At 37.1% G+C, this 25,108-nt stretch overlaps 1 protein-coding gene across 1 annotated transcript; it reads right to left on the reverse strand.

The window, feature by feature from the left end:
• Window positions 1-1,143: 1,143 nt before the first annotated feature.
• On the reverse strand, window positions 1,144-25,045 carry aldh6a1 (aldehyde dehydrogenase 6 family, member A1). The gene is made up of 12 exons (XM_067367918.1): window positions 24,908-25,045; window positions 24,250-24,294; window positions 22,519-22,593; window positions 21,626-21,787; window positions 20,317-20,395; window positions 18,312-18,614; window positions 18,087-18,208; window positions 13,468-13,657; window positions 10,981-11,162; window positions 10,467-10,646; window positions 3,503-3,601; window positions 1,144-1,763 (listed from the first exon to the last, which is right to left on the reverse strand). Exons 1-12 carry the CDS (start codon window positions 24,944-24,946, stop codon window positions 1,659-1,661), a joined length of 1,581 nt encoding a protein of 526 aa, XP_067224019.1. The 5' UTR covers window positions 24,947-25,045; the 3' UTR covers window positions 1,144-1,658.
• Between the last annotated feature and the right edge of the window lie 63 nt (window positions 25,046-25,108).

The raw sequence follows: 25,108 nt of genomic DNA on the forward strand, positions 1-25,108 counted from the left end.
GTGGCTTCTCTTACAACCATCAAATCAAAAACAGTAGGAGTGCAAAACTTGTGAGACAACAAACCACTGCTTGCTCCAAACGTCTTTGTTTGGTCCAGTTTCCTTTTCAAGAAAAGCCATTATCAAAATTAACACTACAGATTGTTTTTGTTTGCCCAATTCGCCCATTTATACTATGCCCTAAAAGTATGTATTGATTTTGTGAAGAAAAAAGTACATACTTTTGAGTGTGTATCAGAATAGTAGGCAAGCTTTGGGACATACTACATTATCATTTGCGTCTTTAACGGACCGCTCTATTAGTTATGTGCATCCTGTCACCATTTAAACTGCCCTGTCAATCATCTTGTCATCTTCTTGTTCAATTTAATTACATTTCTTACCATTTTGGAGAGAAATGCAGTAGCACGTTGATCTGCCAGTCATGGGTCTTTCATGCGGAGAACTTTCCTCATGTGTTTGCAATTTGCATAATGATGCATTTAAAAGTCAATGACCAAACGTATCTTTATAAAAGTTCACCATGCTGTTGCAGATTAAATATGTGAATAACATTGAATAAATATATATTTATATCTGTTTAGATAGTGATGATTAAATCACTCAAACCCCTTTATCTAAACCTCTCTACTTGACCGTCGGACTCGCACATGTGCCATGTTTGTAGTTTTTAACATGTTTTATGTGTGTTTGTAGTTCTAATCTAATCCTTGTCCAACATGAAATGGGTTGTGCACAATATTAGCTGTTAGAGTGTGCAAGGATCTGCACTTTGGATTCTAACCGGAAAAAGTAGATCGGGGGTTTCCAAACTCATGCAGAGTTTAGCTCCAACCCCACTTAAACACACCTGAACCAGCTAATCAAGGTCTAATTAGGCATACTATTAACTTTCAGGCAGGTGTGTTGAGGCAAGTTGGAGCTAAACTCTGCAGGACTGTCGCCCTCCAGGACAAGCTTGGACACCACTGAAGTAGACCATCCGGGTATCTTTGGAGTACTCATTTCAATACGATTTGAGACACCATAATTCTAATTTCTAATACTATTTAGGACGAATAGTATGTGAATTGGGACACAGCTATAGTGTGCACCCAGCATTACCTTACCAAGTGCTACTAAAATAAATAACAAGAACAAGCTTATTGTCTTTTTATTGAGGCAAACAGCTCAAAACAGTTTTCTATTCATCAAGTTCACAAATGTTGCATATGTATATAGACATTCAAATTTAACCAGAGATAATGCTAGTTGAGCAGTTCAGAAAAAGACCATTAGCTACAGATATTAGAAACTGTAACACTTTTTGTAGACTTAATACAGCCTGTCAACACTCAAAGTAAATGTAGTGTTCAATGTGGAGTCATTATCTTATGAAACATAGAAACGTATACTATATCAGGGTAACAAAATGCCAACCATTTGACAGTGATAGATGTTTTATACAATGGAAGGGCAATTTGTGCTACATTTGTTTGATTTTTACTTATTGAACTTATTGAAGTGTTAGGGGAAAAAAAAACACTTTTTGGAGTTATTTAACTAGATACAACAGTTTAACTGTGAAAAGGACAGTTTCTTTTGAAAATATCCATGTCCAGTAGTTAAAACTTTGGGATTTTCAGGGGCAGGGTGGAATTTATACAGGTGATTAACACTTAACGTCCCATTGTTGGCATGGTAACGGCAGGGGACTTCAGTGTTGCATCTTCTGCCTTCCACTGTGAGGTAATAGTTTTGATCTGTGTGTAGAACTGAATGCCCTGTGATGGAAAGAATACCAAAATACTTAAGACTAAACAATGACTCAAGATTAGTCATCTTTTTAATACCCTCCCAAAATGACAATGACATCACATGAGAAATGGCAGGTGGCTGGCAAACGTATGCTGGCGAGAGCAATAAACCACTTGTGTCAAAACATGTCAGTCATTGTTTTATGACAAACTACAGCTGATGACATTTTATACCAAAACAAATTTTACAGCCAAACTCTGGAGACAAAACATGGTAAACCAAATGGACCATGTCAACATGTGACCTGATTTTAAACTGGCTGGTTAATTTGACATTTGGGGAAGATATGACGTGGCCAATCATTCTCAAATCACTTTTTTCCAGGGCAGAATGTCAAGTGTCAACTTCTTTAAAATGTTTCTTTCAATTTGGTAATTTTTTCCAATTTATTTTGTGTAAATGAAATGAGTGTTCATTTCTGTATTTAACTGAAAGAATTGCATTCTTGCCAAGCGCTCTACTTTTCTAACATCTGATTAAATTTAAAAGGAGTCATGACATGGATTTTTTTTATTATTTTAATATGTTCCTTGAGGTTCATTTATAAAGTTAATGAAGTTTTTTTTGCACAAAAACAAATATATATACATATATTATATATTTAAAAAAATATATATATTTTCAACCTTCATTCATTGATCTATTTTTCAGGGGCAACTCCTTTTCACGCGCTTGAGCGTGAAAGACGCTTCGTTGTGCTCCTGGTGTTTAAAAAATGTGGCGCGCCCATTGAAAACAATTGGAAAAGTACGCTAGCCATTAGAAAAATGCTTTGGTGGACACACGGTCTAAGGCTTGTCACTAAATGGCCAATGTTATGATATGTTATGATAACATCATTGCATAGGCAATTGTGAAGGCAAATGTCAGTCATTAAGTGACTGAATGCCAGTGGGCGGGGCCTATGGTGCGATGACATTTAGAACTTGTGCACAAGAGAAACAAAACAAGAGCACAGCCATCTTTAGAATTTTGTCTTTGAACTTCCTTTCTGCAGTAACTCTATACATTTCTTTGGCATCACTGTCTGAAAGTAATTAGCTGGTGAAGTGCATTTACTTTACCAACAATTATGAGCAATGTAATGTTTGAAGTGGATGTCATAACAGATGTCAGTAGACTGGGAAGATTTTAAAATGAGAGGTTCATTCATAAATTTGTAAGATCTTACCATCATGTATTGAAAATACAAACTGGAAGACAAAACACAATGAGCGCAGTGCTGAAAAGGGTCGGGGCTACACAAGGTCTATATCTGTTCGTCAATGTCTTGCTCTGAAGGCAGTCATATCCAAATATATTCGCCTATGTGACATCACAAATCCCACAATATCCCAAGCTAGATGTTTTTGGAGCTTTTAAACAAGATGTTTTAAATGCTTTGTTTAGAAGGATGTTTTAAGCTCTGAAACTTGCAGGATATTATATTGGTACAAAAAGATCAAGGCAAATTTGATTTCTCATGTCATGATCCCTTTAAAGCCTGAATCTAATATACAACAATTGATTTGTTTTCATGAATAACACTGTCAAATTTATTGCAGAGGGAATGCAATATTATGAAAACATTGTTTTAAACACATTCCTTCTAAAGAAATTTGTTTTTGCCAATCTAAAATAAAAAAAAGTGTTGTCAGTAATTAATTGCCCATTTCTCGTTCACAATTTGAAATTAACATTAGGATATCCAGAGATGAATACTTACTTGCTTTCCATAGAAGTTTGTGTCACCCCTGAAGGAGCCTCTGGAACCGGTGAATGAAAACATGGGCAGTGGGACGGGGATTGGTACATTAACTCCAATCTGTAAAAGGAGCAGTACATTAGCAGATGTCTCAGAGGTCAGCTGCGCTTGAGCAGTCATGTTCACTGCATCTCACATATCTGACACACTCACACCCTGATGACAGTTAAGACAACAGCATACCCGTCAGACACAAATGCATTTTTGTCTGCCGCAGAAAGTTGTATGCTTTCCTCACGTTGCTAGACACCATGTGGGAGAGACGGTTTGTATATTCTATACATTACCGCTTCATGTTCGTCTCCCTGCTCAATGTAAACTTAAAAATCTCCCCATAGAAAGTGTAGCTTCAACCTTTCCAGTGTGCATTGAAGAGCTAGCCTACTGTGCTTCAATGTCAATGTAGCAATTAAAGTCCAGAAATAGGAGTTTAACAAAACTAGAGTTTAAATTTAGTGTTAACCTTTACTAGATAGCAAGCAAAAACAGGACAATCATCCAAGTAGATTTTGTTTCCTTCTTCTAACAAAGTAGGTTTCTTGAGCACTTTTGCCTTATGGATTGTAAAAGAAAAACCTTAAACTTTCTTAAAGGGTTAGTTCACCCAAAAATGATAATTCGGTCATTAATTACTCACCCTCTTGTCGTTCCACACCCGTAAGACCTTCATTCATCTTCAGAACACAGATTAAGATATTGTTGATAAAATCCAATGGCGCAGTTAGGCCTGCATCGCCAGCAATAACACGCCCTTTTCAATGCCCAGAAAGCTACTAAAGACATATTTAAAACAGTTCATGTGACTACAGTGGTTCAACCTTAATGTTATGAAGCGACGAGAATACTTTTTGTGCGCCAAAAAAAACTAAATGACTTTATTCAACAATATCTAGTGATGGACGATTTTAAAACACTGCTTCATGAAGCTTCAAAGCTTTATGAATCTTTTGTTTTGAATCAGTAGTTCGGAGTGCGTATCAAACTCCCAAAGTCACACCCCCCATTGGTGAACCATTGAAATTTTGAAACACTTATGATGTAACGAAGCCTCGTTTACTGAAATCACGTGACTTTGGCAGGTTGATACATGCTTCGAACCTGAAAGCATCTGAAAGTTTTAATTATCTTGCTGGCAATGCAGGCCTCACTGAGCCATCGGATTTAAAAAATATATATCTTAATGTGCTCTGAAGATGAATGAAGGTCTTATGGGTGTGGAACGACAAGAGGGTGAGAAATGACAGAATTTCTCCTTTTTGTGTGAACGAACACTTTAACAAAAACACATCTAATGTCTAACATACTAGTTTCAAGGAACTGTATTTTTTTTTTGGAAGAAAAAGAAAATCCCCTTCACCGTGTCATTTCCACCACATCTCAAATGTTTAATAGCTTTCTGGAACAAAATGGCCGACTCCTTTGATTAGCTAATTTCATAGCCAGCCTTTTTCTGTATTCTGAATATACACAAATCACAGACTCATCAGCACCTGCCCTTATGACCAGCTATGAATGTGTCATGCCAGAAAACAGTTTCATTATGCTTACAGTCATTGATATGCTATTCGTCCACTACAGGCTAAACTGCAGCTCTGCCAGACAGACTACAACTTTCACCTAATGATGGCTTGATGATATAGATCCATAATCTGACTTGTGAAGCAGCCTGGAATCATAAATCACATCATGTTCATTCATTTGGGCAGAGGAGAAATGGCTTCCCGACTGAGCCTGGTTTCTCCCAATGATTTTTCTTGATTTCTGTCACCTGATGGAGTTCGGGTTCCTTGCCACTGTCGTGTCTGGTTTGCTTTTTTGAAATTGAACACAATCGATTTGACTGCGCTGACACTACTGGATGTGAACAAAACATTAACTGAATTGAGATGGACAATGAAACCACTGTTTTTAGCAGAGCTGCATTATAGCGGATTCAACTTTGTTTCTTATTTGACTAATTTTGCAAAATCGACACTTACTGAATTGCAATGAATCAACACTGAATGGACTCGAAGTAAATAAAGACACTATTATCCTCTGTAGACTAGCCGAATTTAACTTGAAATCATTATTAAACTGAATTTTTTTTTTTTTTAAGTCTGGGTAAACTATACACAAATATAGCAAATATAAATGAAGGCATGGTAAAAATTCCCAGGTAGCTTTTAATATTATCTTTATATGACAAAAAGAAAACAAATAAAACCCTGACACAAATGTGCCTGAAGTTGAAGAAACACTCATGGACATCTTTGCTTTGGTAACATGCTAGTGCTGGGCTTCAACCACTGTGTACGGAAAGTTTGGAACAATCAGCTCATTCTATTGAATTGTTGACAAGGCAGCTGACACACAACTGAAAGCCACAATCATTTGTTTGTGTACCAGCTGAGAAAAGTGATGAATGCAGAGAATAGCCCCTTTCATACAGCAATCGTGGCAAATTAAATTACTAGAATGAGTTTACTGGTAAATACACAAACAAATATGCTGTACGCATAACAAGCAACAGTGTTCTGGCTTTTTACAGTTAAGAGACCATTCACAAATCAGCACCAAAATACAGGTAATATCTGTGATATCAGTCATCAGAAGTGATCTTTAAACGTTGCGTCATTGTCTTCATTCACTCGCATTGAGGAGAAGCGCTTTAGTTTCACTATCTGTTCAATTTGACAATTTTTTGATTTCTGAGTGACAGGCATGAGGCATGATAGAACATATTTTTGATCTTAAAGGTGCCGTAGAATGTTTTTTTTAAGAGATGTAATATAAGTCTAAGGTGTCCCCTGAATGCGTCTGTGAAGTTTCAGCTCAAAATACCCCATAGATTTTTGTTTATTAATTTTTTTAACTGCCTATTTTGGGGCATCATTATATATGCGCCGGTTCAGGCTGCGGCCCCTTTAAATTCTCCTGCTCCCCGCACATGGAGCTCGCGCTTGCCTTAAACAGCATAAACAAAGTCCACAGCTAATATAACCCTTAAAATGGATCTTTACAAAGTGTTCGTCATGCAGCATGTCTAATCATGTAAGTATGGTATTTATTTGGATGTTTACATTTGATTCTGAATGAGTTTGATAGTGCTCCGTGTCTAAAGCTAACATTACACACTGTTGGAGAGATTTATAAAGAATGAAGTTGTGTTTATGAATTATACAGACATTATACAGACTGCAAGTGTATAAAAAAATGAAAATAACGACAGTCTTGTCTCCGTGAATACAGTAAGAAACGATGGTAACTTTAACCACATTTAACAGTACAAATATCACAAAAAAAAAAAAAATCATGTTATCATGGATCATGTCAGTTATTACAGTATTGCTCCATCTGCCATTTTTCGCTATTGTCCTTGCTTGCTTACCTAGTCTGATGATTCAGCTGTGCACATCCAGACGTTCTGCCCTTGTGTAATGCATTGAACATGAGCTGGCATATGCAAATATTGGGGGCGTACATATTAGGGATGTCCCGATCACGTTTTTTTGCCCTCGAGTCCGAGTCCGAGTCATTTGATTTTGAGTATCTGCCGATACCGAGTCCCGATCCGATACTTCTATAATAGCCTACATAAAAAAGAATAAAGAAGAGCGAAAAAACAGATCCAGGAACAGTGCTTTTCAGGTTTTTCAGGTATCTAACAGTAATCAAATATAAAATATCACTGCATATTATCTTTACTGTATAAAATAAATAAAGATTAATCATTATTGAAGTTACAAAAACTATTCAGTCAAGAGCAGTGAGTGATTTCTTTGTTATTTGTTGTTTGATTTAACATTAAATACAGGCAGCAAGAATAGTTGTTTTCCCTTTAAGACATGCACGATCCAGTACATATACTGTTCCACATGCGCTGTCTTTCTCGACTAATATACGTTCACTTAAGACATAACCGACTATGTTTGCTAGGATACTCGCTAGGACGGGCATGTTGACATAATTTTTGTATGAATGTGGCCGCCGAAGCGCAAGACTTAAAAGAGAACTCAGTATTTGCGCGCTGACTGGAATAAGCGTGTGCGCGCTTCGGATGAGCGCACACAAATCTTCTCACAGCGCGTGCGAGTTCTCTTTCGCGTCTTGTTCTTGAAGGTTTAAATCAGCAAGGCTTAAATGAGTTAGTTTAAACACAGACAGCAAAGTGTGCTGTTCAGGTCTCACCTGCGCTCGCGCGCTATCAACACCCGGGTGATGACGGCGTAAATGACTGGACATTAGAGCAGACGGCACTCGCAGTTAACAGTTTACACAGAGTGACTGTTTTGTCCACGCTTTCTGATTATCGTTGTTGTAACGTTTTGTGCATCCATCGACTGAAACATACATTATCTGAACTCTGTCTGTTTTCCACGTTACTATTTTAAACAAACCATATTAACCAATAGATGCGTCGTCATTCGAGATGGACCGCGGTGCAAGTGCGTACCGAACCGTCAAGTCAAGTCACCTTTATTTATATAGCGCTTTTTACAATGCAGATTGTGTCAAAGCAGCTTTACATTGATAACTGGTACATAATTTGGCTGCACAGCAGCTCTTAAATAATAAATAATAAGTGGAGAACCGTATGGTTCGATTTTTTTACCGAGAACCGTTGCACCCCTAATACATATATATCCGAGTCCTGATCGGGAGGTAACGTCCGATTCCGATCGAGTCTGAAACCACGTGATCGGGCCCGATTTCCGATCACGTGATCGGATCTGGACATCCCTAGTACATATTAATGATCCCGACTGTTACGTAACAGTCTGTGTTATGTTGAGATTCGCCTGTTCTTCGGGGTCTTTTAAACAAATGAGATTTATATAAGAAGGAGGAAACAATGGAGTTTGAGACTCACTGTATGTCATTTCCATGTACTGAACTCTTGTTATTTAACTATGCCAAGGTAAATTAAATTCTAGGGCACCTTTAAAAACATGAGATGCGCCTAACAGTATCCGACTGCAGAGCCGCGGCATAATGAATGGAAAAGAAGGTAGGGTCTTGAGCGTGACATGCTGAAAAAGCTGCGAGACGTGGCGCAATGGTCAAAGATGTCCATCTAGAACATATTTACGTAGCAAAACTATTAACCCTCTGGGGTCATTGAATGGGCCGGTGCATTTTGGTGGATTTTTTTCACATAGCAGCAAAATCTACCTAAAATACTTTGTCATTTATGTTCATACAGATAAAAGCAATACATCATTTGAAACTGTAAACCTTTATATGTGTCCACTTACAATAAAAACAAAACATTGTGATTTTGTAAAATAAAGGAAACAAACAGGGGTGTGCTTTCTGCCATCTCGGTCTCCATGATTTTTTTTCTGGAGCATGTCACAAAAATGAAACAAAACTCAGTGAATACTTGCCACACAGACATGAATAATATATCTATAGATATCTGTACAAACCTGATGCTCACATATTATTGTAGACCAGTTTGTGCTGAATACAGTGTAATGACACAAATGTCAGGGCCCTCAGATCCCAGAGGATTAAAAAGCAGTGGAGCTTACTGTAAACAGCGCCATCGTCATAAGAATTTCATGATTGCCCCAAAGCAGACTTCTTACATCAATGCGTTCTGACTATGTACGTGCTCATACCTGTAATCTTCATTCTGCGTTCACAGAGCATCATACTGGTAATGTTACAACTTCCCTTTATGGGAAATTGCCAGAACAGATTTACTGGTATTTTTGAAAATGTCCTGTTCACAATGATCTCTTACCGGTAATTTACCAGTAAAGACTGTACGTGTGAAAGGGGCTAATAGCTAAACAAAACATTTCGTTTTTGGAGCGGGGTGAGGCTGGAAACTGGCAGAGCTTCTTGAAATGTTTTTTTTTTTTAATGTGGTTGCACAATTTGAGCCTTCTGGCCGAAGGTGACTCGTGAGGGAGTGGACGGAGAAAAAAAAAAAAAAAAAGCAAAAGGAGTTTCTTGTGTGCAGGGGTTTTGAGAGGCCAGCTCAGCACATGGCCCGTGCCGTGTACTCCAGCATGTGAATCGCAAACACAAGGCATAGCAGCTCGCCACTGGCAAACAAACGGGGTAAAACGGGGCCGTTTTTGCCTAACCACCAGATCAACAGGTTGCAAGGGATCCCTTTTGAGTTTAATTTCAGCCTCCGGGCTGTACCAGCAAAATATTTTGGCAGTTTAATTAAAAAGCACATATTTGCTGTAAACTATTTGTAGAGTGCATGTTTAGTGGTCGCAGCTGTATTTCGTACATTTTAAAATATGTGGCAAACAAGGTGAGTTCAAATGGAATTTTTTTTTTTTTTCCATACTGTTTTTACTTACATTTTTAAAGGAGGGTTTGTGTTACTTATGGCAGCTAAAGAGACAACACTTACATCTGAAACGTGCTTCTCGGCTTTCAGTCAAGGAGTGGCGCCAGGGGATTTTACACATTTCATTTACTTCACATTCTAATATTTACTCTAGAGGTGTGGCTGGAACTCTTCACCTACAATGGTCTTGTCAAGAGGCTACATGACATGTAGAGGTGCCTAATATGACATAACTGAACATCAACATGTCTACACCGTCTATAAGGAGGGAGTTTTCCAGACGTAGACTGACCAAGGTCTCTCAAAGGTCTGAAAGGTCTCTCAAAGTTTGCATGGACCCATCTCAAGTCACGCAGATACTGTTTCAACAGTATTACACTGCTCTGTGATGGTGAAATGATTAGTAGGGGTGTGTGTATATAATCAGATACTGATATACAACAATTATTTTTCCCACAATTGCATTAATAAAAATTTCCATTTCTTGCAGACCAAAAAAGAAAAAAATTCAACCAAATTCTAAAACTCAATGGCATATTTCTTGTGTTTAAACTGCAATCCAGTTGTGATGGTTTGATGCATCACAATGTTTATCATAAATCTAGCCAAAAGTGAAAGAAATCTCACCTGACCAACATCAACTTCATGGGTGTATTTACGTGCTGCGGCACCGTTGGTGGTGAAGATGGCAGTTCCGTTGCCATATGGGTTCTTATTGATGATTTTGATGGCTTCATCCAAGCTGTCAGACTCCAGAACCACCAATACAGGTCCAAATATCTCCTCCTTATAGCACTTCATGTCAGGCTGAAAATGAGGTAGCACAAACAGAAGGTATATAATATTACATAGCCTTTGCATCCTATTGACATGTACCAACTTAGTTGGGATTTACTCACATGTTACAAACCTGTATGTGGAATGCAAAAGATAAAAACTGTTTGTTGAAATATTGTCCATATAATGAAATTCAATGGGGTCCAAAAGGACTCTGAACCCCATAGACTTTTATTGTATAATAATAAAAAAATAAATAAAAAAAACACCATTATCTTCTTTTATGTTCCACATAAGAAAAAAGTCACACAGGTTTGGAACGACATGAATAAGTGGGATAACATGCGGATATTGTGGCTCTCACCGTAACATTGCTAATGATGGTTGGTCCTACAAAGTTCCCGTTTTCGTAACCCTTGACCTTCACATTCCTGCCGTCAAGCAGCACCTTGGCGCCCTCATCCACACCACTCTGAATAAGGCTGTTAACTCGCTCTTTGGCCTGAGGTGAGATAAGAGGTCCCACATCAGCTCCTGGCTGGTCACCTTGCAGAATAGAAAATGAAAAAAAAAAAAAAAAATGATTAAAAAAGCCAAGGAGTTTCTATAAAACATACCTGAACCATAGCCATTTCTGATTATAATTAGATTTTTGTTAACATGTTTTTAGTCTGAACGGTCATCACATGTGGCACTATGTAACAAAAGCTGAATGAACACACTATTCATAATATAATGAATGAGAAGAAATCTCATGACCACATAAATGTGTGAATTCATATGTTTGCAATTCAGAGCACAAACAAGATGCACTAATTTGCTGAATCATTACTGTAGTGCAGATGATTTAGCTAGACAGTTGGCAGAAATTGTAGCGGTTTTCCTTCCAAACAACAGTTTACTTGGTTAACCAGAAGCTTATACATCCTAAAATTTGGAGAAAGGGTTTCAGTATTGTTTTTGCTGATTTTCGCTGAATATATGGATGAAGAGGACTACTTTCCTTTAATTTACCCCTTTTTACTGGATCATAACCAAAGGAACTGGCAATCACCGACATATCCATATGCACTTGCGCACACACATGAATAAACACACAGCCACACGCACAATTTTAGATACACACTGAGGCAATTTGTCTTAGATGGCTGTTTTAAGGTTTCAGAATAGCTGCTGCGGTTTAGTTTCTGATTACAATTCCAATTTTCATCGGCAGACTTTTTTTCCCCCTAAACATTTGATCGGCCCATACTAATTTCTGGTCCCCTTTATGCCACAAAATGTGCTTCAGCTTTGTGGCATGACCAAGACAAATAGTGCGTCTATCCTCTGGGTGAGCTGAACATGTTTTAAGTTGCTCAGGGAGAGGTGTGGTCATGAAGACATGGGTGGTCTACAAAAAAAGGCCAAAAAAGAGGGATAAAGCAAAATACATGAATTCAGAGAAAGGAAAAACAGAATGAAACTGCAGAAGAGGGACTTTATTTCAATGAATGTCATGAAAAAATATTTGAAGGTAAAATAGTTTTAAGGTACGGTATAGCACAGGAATTTGGCTGTTCGGATGGGGTTGGAAAGATCATTCCACCATAAAGGAACGGTGAACGAAATAGAAATACTCTACTGAATGCAAGTGCAAACGGACAGTAGCTTGTCATGGGAGGCATAGCCTACCCAAAAATTTTTTTAGGTGAAAATGGGAGAAAAATTATTTTGTGTTAATAAAATTCCCAGTTACTCATTTAATTTCACGTCTCAGAATGTGAATTTCTTGTTTGTAATTTCACCACTGCAACACCATAAAGTATTACTGAAGTCAGAACAACCAACTGAGGGGACAGAGAAGAGCAGGGGGACTCAAAATCCATAGCCTGACACTTTTGCTTCCGTTGGTAAAAGTAAATTAGCCAGTCACCATCGATTATTTCAGCGGTTAGTGTTGAGGAAAAAAATAAATAAAATAAAAAACAAAACATCACATAGGAGGCTAGCCTCCCTTGTTATATCAACCAGTTATCGTAGAGATGTAAATTATGTGATATTAGTTTGACCTGCTACCTCTAATAATACCTTAATTATGGAGAGTAGCGATATTAAATATTTGATTGCCAACATATTTTAGGGTGACCACATGTGGCATTTTCCCAGGACACATCCTGTCCAGGATTTCTAAGTTCCATAAAATGTAGTTTTGGTTTTGTTTTCATATTTGCGGAAGGTAATGATTAAAAAATTATTTTACCAATAGCGTGCATTATACATAATCGACCGATCGTGGCTTGCGAGAAGGCTGGATCTACAGAGAACGGTCAAAGCATTGCAAATACGACAACATTTTAATGCATTGCATGAAGACTGTCAATAAGAACAGTGGCTTGCACAGACCTCTGTTTAGAAATCGTGTTCAGGGGGCACATCGATATGACCACTTTCATGATTAAAGTGGCAAGGACTCAAGCCATTTTAGGCAATTTACAAATCCTGCACAGGACGCGTCCTGGGAAAATGGCACATATGGTCACCCTAACATATTTACCAATCTACCATTTGAACAGCAGCTACAAATTAAAAATGAAGTAAAACTCCTCCTAAGTTGGATATAGGCTACAGCAATCAGCTTCACCAAATGGCCAAACGAGCTCTATTAACATGGACATTTATGAGGACAAAAGGATGGATGTTTGCTTCAAGTGATAGGCTAGGTGAGTGAAATGATATTGAAATTGTCTGGCTGTATATGTCATTTTGTTTAAATTTTCCAAAAAGTGATTTAAAAGTAGTTAAGCCAAAAAAAGTACAATACTGGGGTACTTCAGGATAAGAAATGATGAATATAATAAAGCTAAAGTACCTGCATTGACACGGAGACCCTTTGCACGTTCAACCAGTTCAGGCAACCAGTTTCGGGCTTCTCCTATTAGGATAGCCGTGGAAAGTGCCATACATCTCTGACCTGCTGCTCCAAAAGCAGCGCCTACCAACTGGTTGAGTGTGTTCTCTTTGTTGGCATCAGGCATCACCACTCCATGATTCTTTGCCCCCTGGTGGACAGAAGATGAGATTCTAATGAAGCAACTCCACATTTTACCAAAATACAAATTCTAGCACTAACACAATGATTGGATATAGGCAAAGTACAAGTGAGGGACAAATGCCAAAACTACTGTTTACCATCTTGAATAGCTTAAGATCCAAATTCAAAATTCAAGTTTATTTCTTGATGATGAAAAGGACTGCGGTAGTGGAAGGGGGCGTTATAGGGTTTCAAAAGAGTAAATTTATCTGCAGTGAGAGCTAAGAAGTTGGAATATGCTGTATTGCATTAGAAATCCAATGCATCTGTATACTGCTAAATTATATATTTCTACAGTATAACTTAATTCACTGCTGTGCATTGTCTGTGAGTCAGTCATGCTAATAGACAAAGCAATAAAGATTGCTAATTTCCTTGTCAAATTTTGAGTCAGACTAAAATTGCAGCCTCATTATGGAGGATAGGAATGAACCAGAATGGTGCAGATTCATTTGTAACCAAATGCTGCCACCATCTGGCCATTACAGTTGTGCTGAGATACAGATACTAACCTACTGAGCAGTGCTGGGGAAGGAAACCGCTTGGAAAAATTAGTTGCTTAGAGTTATACTGTTAAAAACAGCTGAACTTGTCACACTACTAAATATTAGTTTATTAGCATTCAGTTAATTACTTCCCTCCACTTCTATGAATTTTTAAAGAAAAGTTTTCTATATAATGAAAGCACATGAAAAATATCAAGTTTTCAAAATGGTCCATACGGCTCATGCACTGCATTATCTTCAAAGATGTTATTGACTGACAAATTCTTCAACTTCATTTAGGCCAGGGATGGGAAACTTCAGTCCTGGAGGTCCACTGTCCTGCAGAGTTCAGCTTGAACCCTGATAAAAACTCACGTGCCTATAGCTTTCTAGTATTCCTGAAGACCTTGATTATCTTGTTATGGTGTGTTTGATTAGGGTGTTTGATGTAGCTAAACTCTGCAGGACAATGGCCCTCCAGGGCTGAAGTTGCCCATCCCTGATTTAGAGCGATAAAGTCAGAGAACCAATAAGACGGATTCATGAATGAATCATTTAGACCAGTTCTGTGAAATGGATCAACTTGGTCAATAAAAATATTTGTTAATTCACTATCATCTTATTGAAAAGTGCAACAAGGATATTTTTCAAAAACTCACCTTTCATATTCTAAAAGTAACTAAGTAATATAGATTTGAAACAAAATTAAAATTCTATTATTCCTTTTTCAGCAGTTTGGTGCCAATTTAAGTTTTTCACAATAATACGTAAATTAAATATGGTGCCCTACTTTGCTATGTTGAAAAAATGTGACCAATATTTACTAATCAAAGACAATCCGAATGCTTATTGGCTGCTGTCTCTGTCGATATGCTTGTAGCATAGTGTTGTTTTTTGGTGATGCTAAGAGGGAAAATTAGACAATATACCAGCGGAGACAACTGGAGAATCAGTACCTTTACGGCCGAAAAAGCAGAAAAGCGTCTGCTAAATGACTAAATGTAAATGTAAAAGCAAAAAATAAGCTCTGCCTTAAAGGGACAGATCACCCAAAAATGCATATTGCGTCATCAGTAGCTACCGGTATGTTTCCATCCAAAGTTGCGAATTGAACTTGTGCACAAAATTGGAATATTGCATAAAACATTTGCGAATAAAGCAGTTTCCATCGCATGTGTTCAAGAGAAAAAAAAAATTGTCACTTTCTGGGAAATTGGCACAAAATATATGTAATAAAAATGGAAGTTGCTGCCATCGGGGAAGAAACTGGCTCTTTTTTCCCCACATCATCATAAATAACTTGCATCTCAGAGCGCGCAGACCAAACGCAATAAATGCGGTCATGTTCTCTTGCATTCAGATGACATGTATTTGGGAACATAATCATGAAACACTTCTGGGAGGGAATTAAACCAATCATTTTGATGACAGACTTTGGGCTCAGGCATTTCAGTATGATCAAACCACAGGGCTGATAGTGAAAAAAATTCCTGAGCCTGAACTTTTTTTCCTTGCCCCCCGAGAGGGTACTATGTATGCGACGCACTTTTAACACAACTTGTTGGCCCCTGGGCCCAAATATATAAACAGCCAACCCTGATCATCATTATTGACAAGTGGCTATTTTTAGATATTTTCATATTTGCATTATGCCCTCAGTATTAGTCAAGAAAAGGCAGCATTTTCTTCTCAATATGTTCAGTGCCTACATTGACCTTATAAGCCCATCTTAGTACAATCACTGGAAGTAAATGCTGCAGATGCTACAGTCATACCCAGACAGGTCAGTAAGTGGCAATAATAGGGCTTTCCGTCGCTACCCACATCCTCAATCCAAGCCCAGCGCCATTTATTCTTTATGCTTTTATCAATGTCTTTAATGTCTTCCCCTGGCTTCATAAACATAGCCATGACTTACGTTTTGAGTTGAGAAATATGAGACACAATTGTAAACACCTTCGCGCATGGAGCATTGCCTTAACCTGTATCAATCTATTTGACAAAGACACGAGGCCCGCCCCTTAACTACGTCTGATTGGCTCATGAGTCGTTGAGCGTTAAAGCTTCCGAGATTAAAGTCGAAACTCCGAGATTAAAGTCGGAATATTCAGAGAATAAAGTCGAAATATCTAACCTCTGCAAAAAATAATAATAATAATAATAATATTAATAATAAAAATAAAGTCGGAGAATAAAGTCGAAATGTTCCGAGAATAAAATACTTTATTCCGCACGGAAACAAGGCTATGGTTGTGACGATGACGCGCTTGATTTATTAGCCTATGTAACGTTAGCCTATACTGCTGTTCTGTTTGCATAGACAGAACATAGCAAAACGTTTAGATATCGTTTCAGCTATTAAAACAGTTCCGTTTTGTATGTATGACACATTGATTTCGTTTCTGTTTTATTAAGTTCAGTTCCGCAGTAAAGAGACTTCTGCAGATTTCGTTTGTCTGTAAATACACGTGCGCTGTCATTGATGAAAATAAAACTAAACGTCATTCTCCATGATTTCAATGAATAATCCACCTGGTCAACATAATGTTTTATTCATTGATACTTTTAATTGAATAATGCCTATCACTTGAAACAGTTTTGCTGATTTGTATTTATTAAAACGATGTATTTTAAATTTATATTAGTCTACATCAACTTGTATTCCTTGTACATAACAATGAATGTGTCGGAGGGTAAGGGGATATTTGAATTATTTATGAATAAACTAGTGTATTCTAAATCAGTGACGCAAGATCCTTAATAGAAATCTCCACTTTGACGCGAGAAATGCATCTTTACAGATATAATGAAAGAGTTTTTGGTTTGATTTGTTTTATTTCGTTAAGCAATAATTTAAATCTCTCCATCTATGTATTTGATGTCGGTAAGGCAAGTATTGTTTTGAGGATAATTCGTTTCCACTGGATAAAAAAAAGTGCAAGTGACGGCTCTGGCGCCTCTGTATTGCATTGTGCAAGCTTCCACTCTCCGCACAAACCAATGGATATGCGCCTATACCTTATTTATATCTGACGAATAAAAAATCTTCCCATTACAACTTAATTAATAAACAGAAACGAAATCACTGCCATACATATAAAACGGAACTATTTTAATAGCTGAAACGATGTCTAACAGAACAGCACATATTCTCTTCCGTGCTTTTAAAAACAGACATCAAATAAACATTAGACAATTTTTTATTATTATTATTATTATTATTATTTTTTAACATGGCACTAAAACGCCGCAGTAGACCAATATAACCAGAACCTGTTTTTTTTTTTTTTTCCGCAGCCACAGTAGCCTACGCCGGAAATCCGGCGTGGTGCCGGAACGCTATCACCCCTGAAACCAACATTTGAGATGCTGTATAATGAAACTGATCTGCTGGTTAGCCCCGTTATACAAATCACATCCACTGTTGAGGCAAAGTCGCCATTTTTTGTTGTGAATCAAGGGATTTATTCAGTAAATGTGTTTCTATTGTAGTTTATGCGCATGTCTTATCGGATAAAAAAATGTAAAAAAAAAATTCTGCCGCAATTAAGCATTTTTATGAGCATTTTTTTTAGAATTTTGGCACATTGTGGCATTTCCATCCAGCGTTTTTTATGCGATATCCCAAAATGCACATTAAAATAGGTGGATGGAAACATTGCTAGTGTAATTTTACATAAAAATTGTTTTAAAAGAGTCAATCATAATGAACCATATCGTTAGACGTGCAGCATTGTGGTATCCTTAAAGAACTCAATGCTAGCTAAAGAACTACTGAATGCTTCTTTAAAGAAGTTAAGACATTTTACATTTGGAGAGGATGCCTGAGTATGATTTTGTCGTTCATAATTGAAAAGACTAGACTATCATAAGGTTTTCTGAAAAAGCATTAATTTCATGTTCAAAACTAACCATGTTGCTCTGCACTCTCTTTCCGTTTTTGGAGCCTCTCTCATAGATGTACTCGCCAGCCTGGTTGGAGCCAACAAAACTGATGGCTTTGATGGCGGGATGGTCACAGATGAAGTTCACAGCTATAACAACACATGAAAAAAAATCCATTTAGTTATCTGCACACAGAATCTAGTTCATAATGCAGCCAAATTATTTATAACCCTTCTGTGCAATTTTCCATACCGTCATGCTGTCCGTGGATTATGTTTAATGTTCCATCTGGAGCGCCAGCGTCCTGCAGCAGTTTGGCCAGCAACATGGCGCAGCCAGGGACCCTCTCTGAGGGCTTCATTAAATAGGTGTTCCCACACACCATCCCCATTGGGAACATCCACAGAGGAATCATGGCGGGGAAATTGAAGGGGGCAATCCCGGCACAAACGCCAATGGGCAACCGGTAGGTGTACGTGTCCATGTCTTTAGTGATAGAGGGGAGGGTCTCACCCAGCATGAGGGATGTGATACTACAGGTGTGCTCCACCACCTCTGCAAGATCAACAAACAGCTAGAGTAAATAATGTGAAAGCACAAACAAAATGTGCAGTTATGGGGTTGAAGACTTTTTTTTTTGGCTCAAACAGCCAACAACGCCTCATCTGTAGCACTAAAAAGGAAATATCCCAGGTTATTTTTAACATAATGACTATTATGACATGTGCCATGTTGTTTATTTTATTTCTCAGTGTGCATAACGGAAAAGGAAGCATCATTATAGTGAATGTACTTTTGATGGAATCTTAGCAGGAAAGTGTCAGATGGGTTAGAAGTAGAAATGCAAAGCTTACGCTATCATTAAAAGGTTTGGGTTTGGTAAGATTTTTTTTTATGTTTTTGAAAGAATCATCTTATGCTCACTGCATTAATAAAAATACATTATGAATATGTTAAATAAAAATATTTATATATTTATTATTTAGAATTTAAAATAACTCTATTCTAATTAAATGTTTTAAAATGCAATTTATTCCTGTAGTGATGGCAGTTGAATTTTCAGCTTCATTGCTTCAGTCTTCAGTGTCACATGATCCTTCAGAAATTATTCTAATATACGGATTTGCTGCTCAAAAAACAATTTATTCTTCTTCTTATTATTATTACTATCATCGATCAGAGTTAAAAACAATTGTGCTGCTTAATATTTTTGTGGAAACTCATGATAATATTTATATTCTTTTATGAATAAAGTACAAAGGAACAGAATTTAATTGAAATAAAAATCTTTTTTTTAACATTATACATTTCTTTACTGTCACTTTTGATCAATTTATAGCATTCTTGCTGAAAAAGTATTAATTAACATCTAATACACATTAATATTTAAAAGTATCACTTTTTTTTACCATCATTGCATATTTCTCTAAAGAACATTTTTTTATTTAAAACATTATTTATTTTATAAAAAGGTATTTATAAAGGTAAAATAAAATGCACAGGAAAAATCTATTTAGGAGCAAATATTGTCCCTTAATGGAAAAGGTGCTCATAAAAATAGGTGAAATAGGTGGAAACATAGCTATTGGCACTAAATAAGCAGGTTTACCTTTCACGCTGGTCATGACAGGAGTTAAAAGCCTAGACATATCTGGACACACTCACAGTTTTTTCTTAAGCCTCCTTTATAAAGCCGTTTACTGTAAACACATCATGTTTGCTGACATATATTAAAGGACATGTCAAAATGATTGTCTGTAGTAGCTGCATTACAATTTGTAGTCATTAGGTTGAAAATAACACACATTAAACCTTTTAATGTTCTACAGACTTAAATTAAAACATTCTGACAGGAATTAAAGGGATAGTTCACCCCAAAATTAAAATTCTGTCATCATTTACTCACAATCAAGTTGTTCCAAACATGTAACCTGTATGAGTTTCTTACTTCTGTTGAACACAAAAGAAGATATTCTGAAGAATGTTGGTAACCTGAACGTTAGTAGTAGCCGTTGACTTTCATAATATTTTTTTCCTACTATGGAAGTCAAAGACTACCATCAACTCTCTGGTTACCAGTATTCTTAAAAATATCTTTTGTGTTCAACAGAAGAAAGAAACTCATACAGGTTTGGAACTTGATGGTGAGTGAATGATGACAATTTTCATTTTTGGGTGAACTATTCCTTTAACATGAGTAAATCTGTAGTAATATTGAGGCCAGTCAACATCAAGAACAGTCACAAGAGAGACTCACGCAGTCCTCTGAACACATCGCCCTCGGCATCAGCCAGGGTTTTACCCTGCTCCAGGGTTATCAACTTGGCCAGCTCTTTCTGAAACACAAATCAATTCACATATTAAAATTTAGCAGGCAGTAGGGCAGAATGATTAATCATAATAATAATCACAATATTTTCCCTCAAAGCATACAACCTTAACAGTCAATGCTTTAGTTTTTTCTGTTTTATTAAAGTTCTATATTTCAATTATTCACATTACAAATCAATAAAGGACTATCTGTAAGCATTTGCATAATTCTATTAAACTACAATCCAGTTACTGAAAACTTTCATTGTCATGAGAACACACTTTTTTTTTTTTATTAATTTTTTTAACTGCCTATCATTATAAATGCGCCGAGTCAGGCTGTGGCCCCTTTAAATCTCGCACTCCCCCGCCCACGCAGCTCGCGCTTGCCTTAAACACCATAAACAAAGTTCACACAGCTAATATAACCCCCAAAATGGATCTTTACAAAGTGTTCGTCATGCAGCATGTCTAATCGCATAAGTATAGTATTTATTTGGATGTTTACATTTGATTCTGAATGAGTTTGATAGTGCTCTGTGGCTAAAGCTAACATTACACACTGTTGGAGAGATTTATAAAGAATGAAGTTGTGTTTATGAATTATACAGACTGCAAGTGTTTAAAAAAAATGAAAATAACGACGGCTCATCTCCGTGAATACAGTAAGAAAAGATTTAGAAAAGAACCACATTTAACAGTACATTAGCAACATGCTAACGAAACGTTTGGAAAGACAATTTACAAACATCACTAAAAATATCATGTTATCATGGATCATGTCAGTTATTATTGCTCCATCTGCCATTTTTCGCTATTGTCTTTGCTTGCTTACCTAGTCTGATGATTCAGCTGTGCACAGATCCAGACGTTACTACTGGCTGTCCTTGTGTAATGCATTGATCATGAGCTGGCATATGCAAATATTGGGGGCGTACACCCCGAATGTTATGTAACAGTCAGTGTTATGTTGAGATTCGCCTGTTCTTCGGAGGTCGTTTAAACAAATGAGATTTATATAAGAAGGAGGAAACAATGGTGTTTGAGACTCACTGTATGTCATTTCCATGTACTGAACTCTTGTTATTCAACTATGCCGAGGAAAATTCAATTTTTGAATCTAGGGCACCTTTAACAAGTACAACAAGTGTGTAGAACAGGAACTGCTCTTGTAAATGAGATCTAAATTGTGCAAACTTCAACCATCCAGTCAAGTGTTGACTGGAAGATGAATTGTAAAGGCAGCAGTAACTTACAATATTGTCTTTAATGAGCTGCTGATAGCGAAGGAAGATCTGCTGGCGGGCCAGGATGGAAGTTTCGGACCAGGTGTGGTACGCCCGCGAGCACGAGTCCACGGCGGCCAACATCTCCTCGCGTGTGGCCTTTGGCACTCGACCAATGACCTCGTTGGTGGCCTAAAGAGAGCACAAGCATTATAATTCAATCACAGAGACACTGCATCTGGTTTGTGCCCTTGAAAAGTGCTGATACAGTCCTTGCGGTTAACAAACATTAACAGATATGATTGTAAAGCGCTTTGTGTGTACAGGAGTACATAAGAAAGTGCTATATAAATGCCTCATTCATTCAGAACGACGTATTTTATAACATAAGATTCACTCATTCATAATAAAAACACCAGAATTATATCTTAAAATGTCTGCCAAAGCAACTTCAGAAAAGTCCACCTTTTCTGTACTTTAAACCAAGACAGCTTAAACTGATCTAATGTGATATTAACCAGAGTTCCAGGAATATAGAGTGCAAATGCAGAGTTAAGAAACAAATAAGCAATTATTATGGCATCTGTTTTCTTCTGAGGAAAGCAGATTATCTCAAGAATCTGGTTAATCTTAATGGTTTTCCTATTGCTCCTTTTGCACATTGGTAATAGTCAGTGAGTAATTATTTTCAAGAGCATAAAAAGGACATCTGAAGCTATAGAATATACGGACTTCTGGTATAACTAAGTAGTGCAGGTGCTGTGTTGTTTAGTCACGTGATTAAAACACATTAATCTACTGGGTTTTAACTTGGCATAAGTGTGGTCAATGAATGTAATCCGTTAAACTGCTGTAGTACATTATCTCTTCTCATGTAAATTCAGCAAAAGCATTAGATGTGTGCTAGTGCAGTATGAACTTACAGGATTGTGAATGTCCAACCATTCTGGACTCTTGGATTCAACAAACTTTCCGTCAATGAACAACTTGGTGGTGGGCTGAGGAAGGACACAGAGAAAATCATGTGCAATTAATGTAAAAAGCAAAAATAAAACAACACATAAACAAAGTTTTAACAATGATTTGACACAGCAATACTAGGATGTTTTGTCATAGATGAGGAAATAGCTTGCACCTTAAGGCTGGAATACAATACATGACTTTTGCCCAAATGTTACACTTTATTTCGATGGTCCACTTTAGATATTATACTAACTATCAGTAACTTTGCAACTACATTTGTCAACTTGCAGTCATTAGAGTGTTAGTAGACTGTCTGCTCAATATTTCATAAAACTTTATTTTGATGGTTCTCCAACAGACTGCAAGTGATTTTGTAACTACGTGTCAACTTATTCTACTAACCTGAACCCTAACACCTAACCTAACAGTCTACTACAGTCTACTAATACTCTAATGAGAGTTAGGTGACATGTAGTTGCAAACTACTTATAGTTAGCAGAATGTCTAAAGTGGACCATCAAGATAAAGTGTAACCAATTTTTGCCTTGATTTATTTACAGTCTGAAGGATTTGATGCTAGTTGCCGAAAGTCAGTCAGTCTGCAGATTTGAGTTGATCGATTTCACAGAAAATCCCTCAGACTCCAAATTCATAGCTTCAGACTATAATTCCATCCAGTCGGACCATATCAAACATTTTGATATTTTGATCTAATGTTAGAACATATTATTTTCATTTGTCTTGTGTCACATAGCAACGAGGTGCATGTTTCTGCATGAGTTCGTTTTGAACGACTGTAACAAAATAAGTAAGTAACAAAATCTATGGAGTAAAAAAAAACATGCACAGACAAATCCGAATTAAACCCTGCGGCTCATGACGACACATTAATGTCCTAAGACACGAAATGATCAGTGTGTGCAAGAAACCGAACAGTATATCTATAATTTTTTACCTCTAATACACCACTATGCCTTGAGCGTGCGCACAGCATCTGGTGCGTGAGGTGTCGTCACAGGCCGCATGGTTTAATTTGGATTTGTCTTTGCATGTTTTTTTTTTTTTGCCATGCATTATACGACTGACAGACGGCAACGGTTGGAGTTAAAAATCATCATTTGTGTTCTACTGAAGAAACAAAGACACCTAAATCTTGGATGCCCTGAGGGTAAGCAGATAAACATCAAATTTTCATTTTAGGGTGAACTATCCCTTTAAGAACTGTTGAAACATTCTTTGGGGAACCTAAAATGGTTCTTCTATTGCTATGCTACAAAAAAAAAAAAAAAACTTTTTTTTTAAGAGCAAACTATTGTGTATTCCAGCCTTTACACGTAATAAAACTACTTTAGTTTCCTTCCTTCAATAGAGAGGGAATAAAAGTCTAGAATAGATCAGATCAGAGTCATACAGTGTGTTAGTGCAAGGTTCAGTACAAGTGAGGTTGTCTTTAAAATGACGAGGCAAGGTTTTATTGGATGCTTACAGGTTAAAGGCTTATGGAACACTACTATAGGTTGAAGACATAGAATAATAAGATATATAAGCAATATTTCTACAATCAAATTGCCTGCTTTGTTATCAGACAAACGTTCGATTAATTTTGATTAATTCAGATTGTTTCTTTTGAGCCCAAACACCCTTTGCACAAATAAGCACAACTCTTCTGCTCACATACCCAGTGAACTTACCACAGAGGAGGAGGAGTAGCACATGCGTCCCATCTGAAGAGGAACCTGCATAACAGGGGTAAGGTACAGTATTTAATCTACACAACTGTCTCTGGGCAGATCATTTCTATTAATAATGTCAGTCAGTATATTAAACCTCATATAAAACTGCTGCTCTCCTCTCTTACACTTAACCTGATTCATAATTAGCACAGAAAGGAAACTAATGGGTTATGTAGCTTTTAATAAAGATGGATATGAAAATATCTCTCTTTAAATACAGAGAAGCTACTTTTCTGAGTGCAGCAAATATGGTTGATTTAGACTCACTGTTGCTCAAACTTTAACAGGGATTAATGCATAAATCAAATGCTTTCTATGACTTTGATAACACTAGTAGCACTTAGCGCATATGGAGTTGACCACGTTAACTGTTGCGAAATGATATAATATAAATAAAGGTCATGGCTTTGAGGCGATTAGGCGACTCCTTGCAATCCCTGCAACATCGTTCATTGTAATTTTATAGTGTATTATATAAATAGTTGCCTTCAGGGTGGCTACAGCGTATCTGCTCGTGGTGTTTGACCGTGAAGTTGATACTTTGACAAAATAACGCAACTTCAAACTCATACTATGTGCATGGCTGTAAAAATGCAATGCTTTTTGTGTTTCTTACCCTCTTCTTTACAAGGGAACGCATTAATGTCGCTGCCATGATGGAATTCGTAGATTATTGTTGTATTCACCCCCCTAATGTGCGTCCAACCCCCGCCAGAGGACGTGCGCCGAGATCTGAACCTGCAGAAGAATCGTTTGTCGTGCTGTCACTTTAAGAATGGGCGGGATGTAGTGTTCAAACAGCCAATTATATGCCAAA

Source organism: Chanodichthys erythropterus, chromosome 18, assembly GCF_024489055.1.
Source record: "Chanodichthys erythropterus isolate Z2021 chromosome 18, ASM2448905v1, whole genome shotgun sequence".
NCBI classification, from domain to species: domain Eukaryota; kingdom Metazoa; phylum Chordata; class Actinopteri; order Cypriniformes; family Xenocyprididae; genus Chanodichthys; species Chanodichthys erythropterus.

Bases quoted from the DNA above. Each gene is read 5' to 3' on its own strand.
- aldh6a1 (XM_067367918.1), bottom strand. From the start codon at position 24,946: ATGGCAGCGACATTAATGCGTTCCCTTGTAAAGAAGAGG. The intron at 11,163-13,467 runs GTACTTTAGCTT...CTATTCTGCAAG, and splicing joins GGGTCTCCGTGTCAATGCAG to GTGACCAGCCAGGAGCTGAT. The intron at 10,647-10,980 runs GTGAGAGCCACA...CCTCATTTTCAG, and splicing joins CCATCATTAGCAATGTTACG to CCTGACATGAAGTGCTATAA.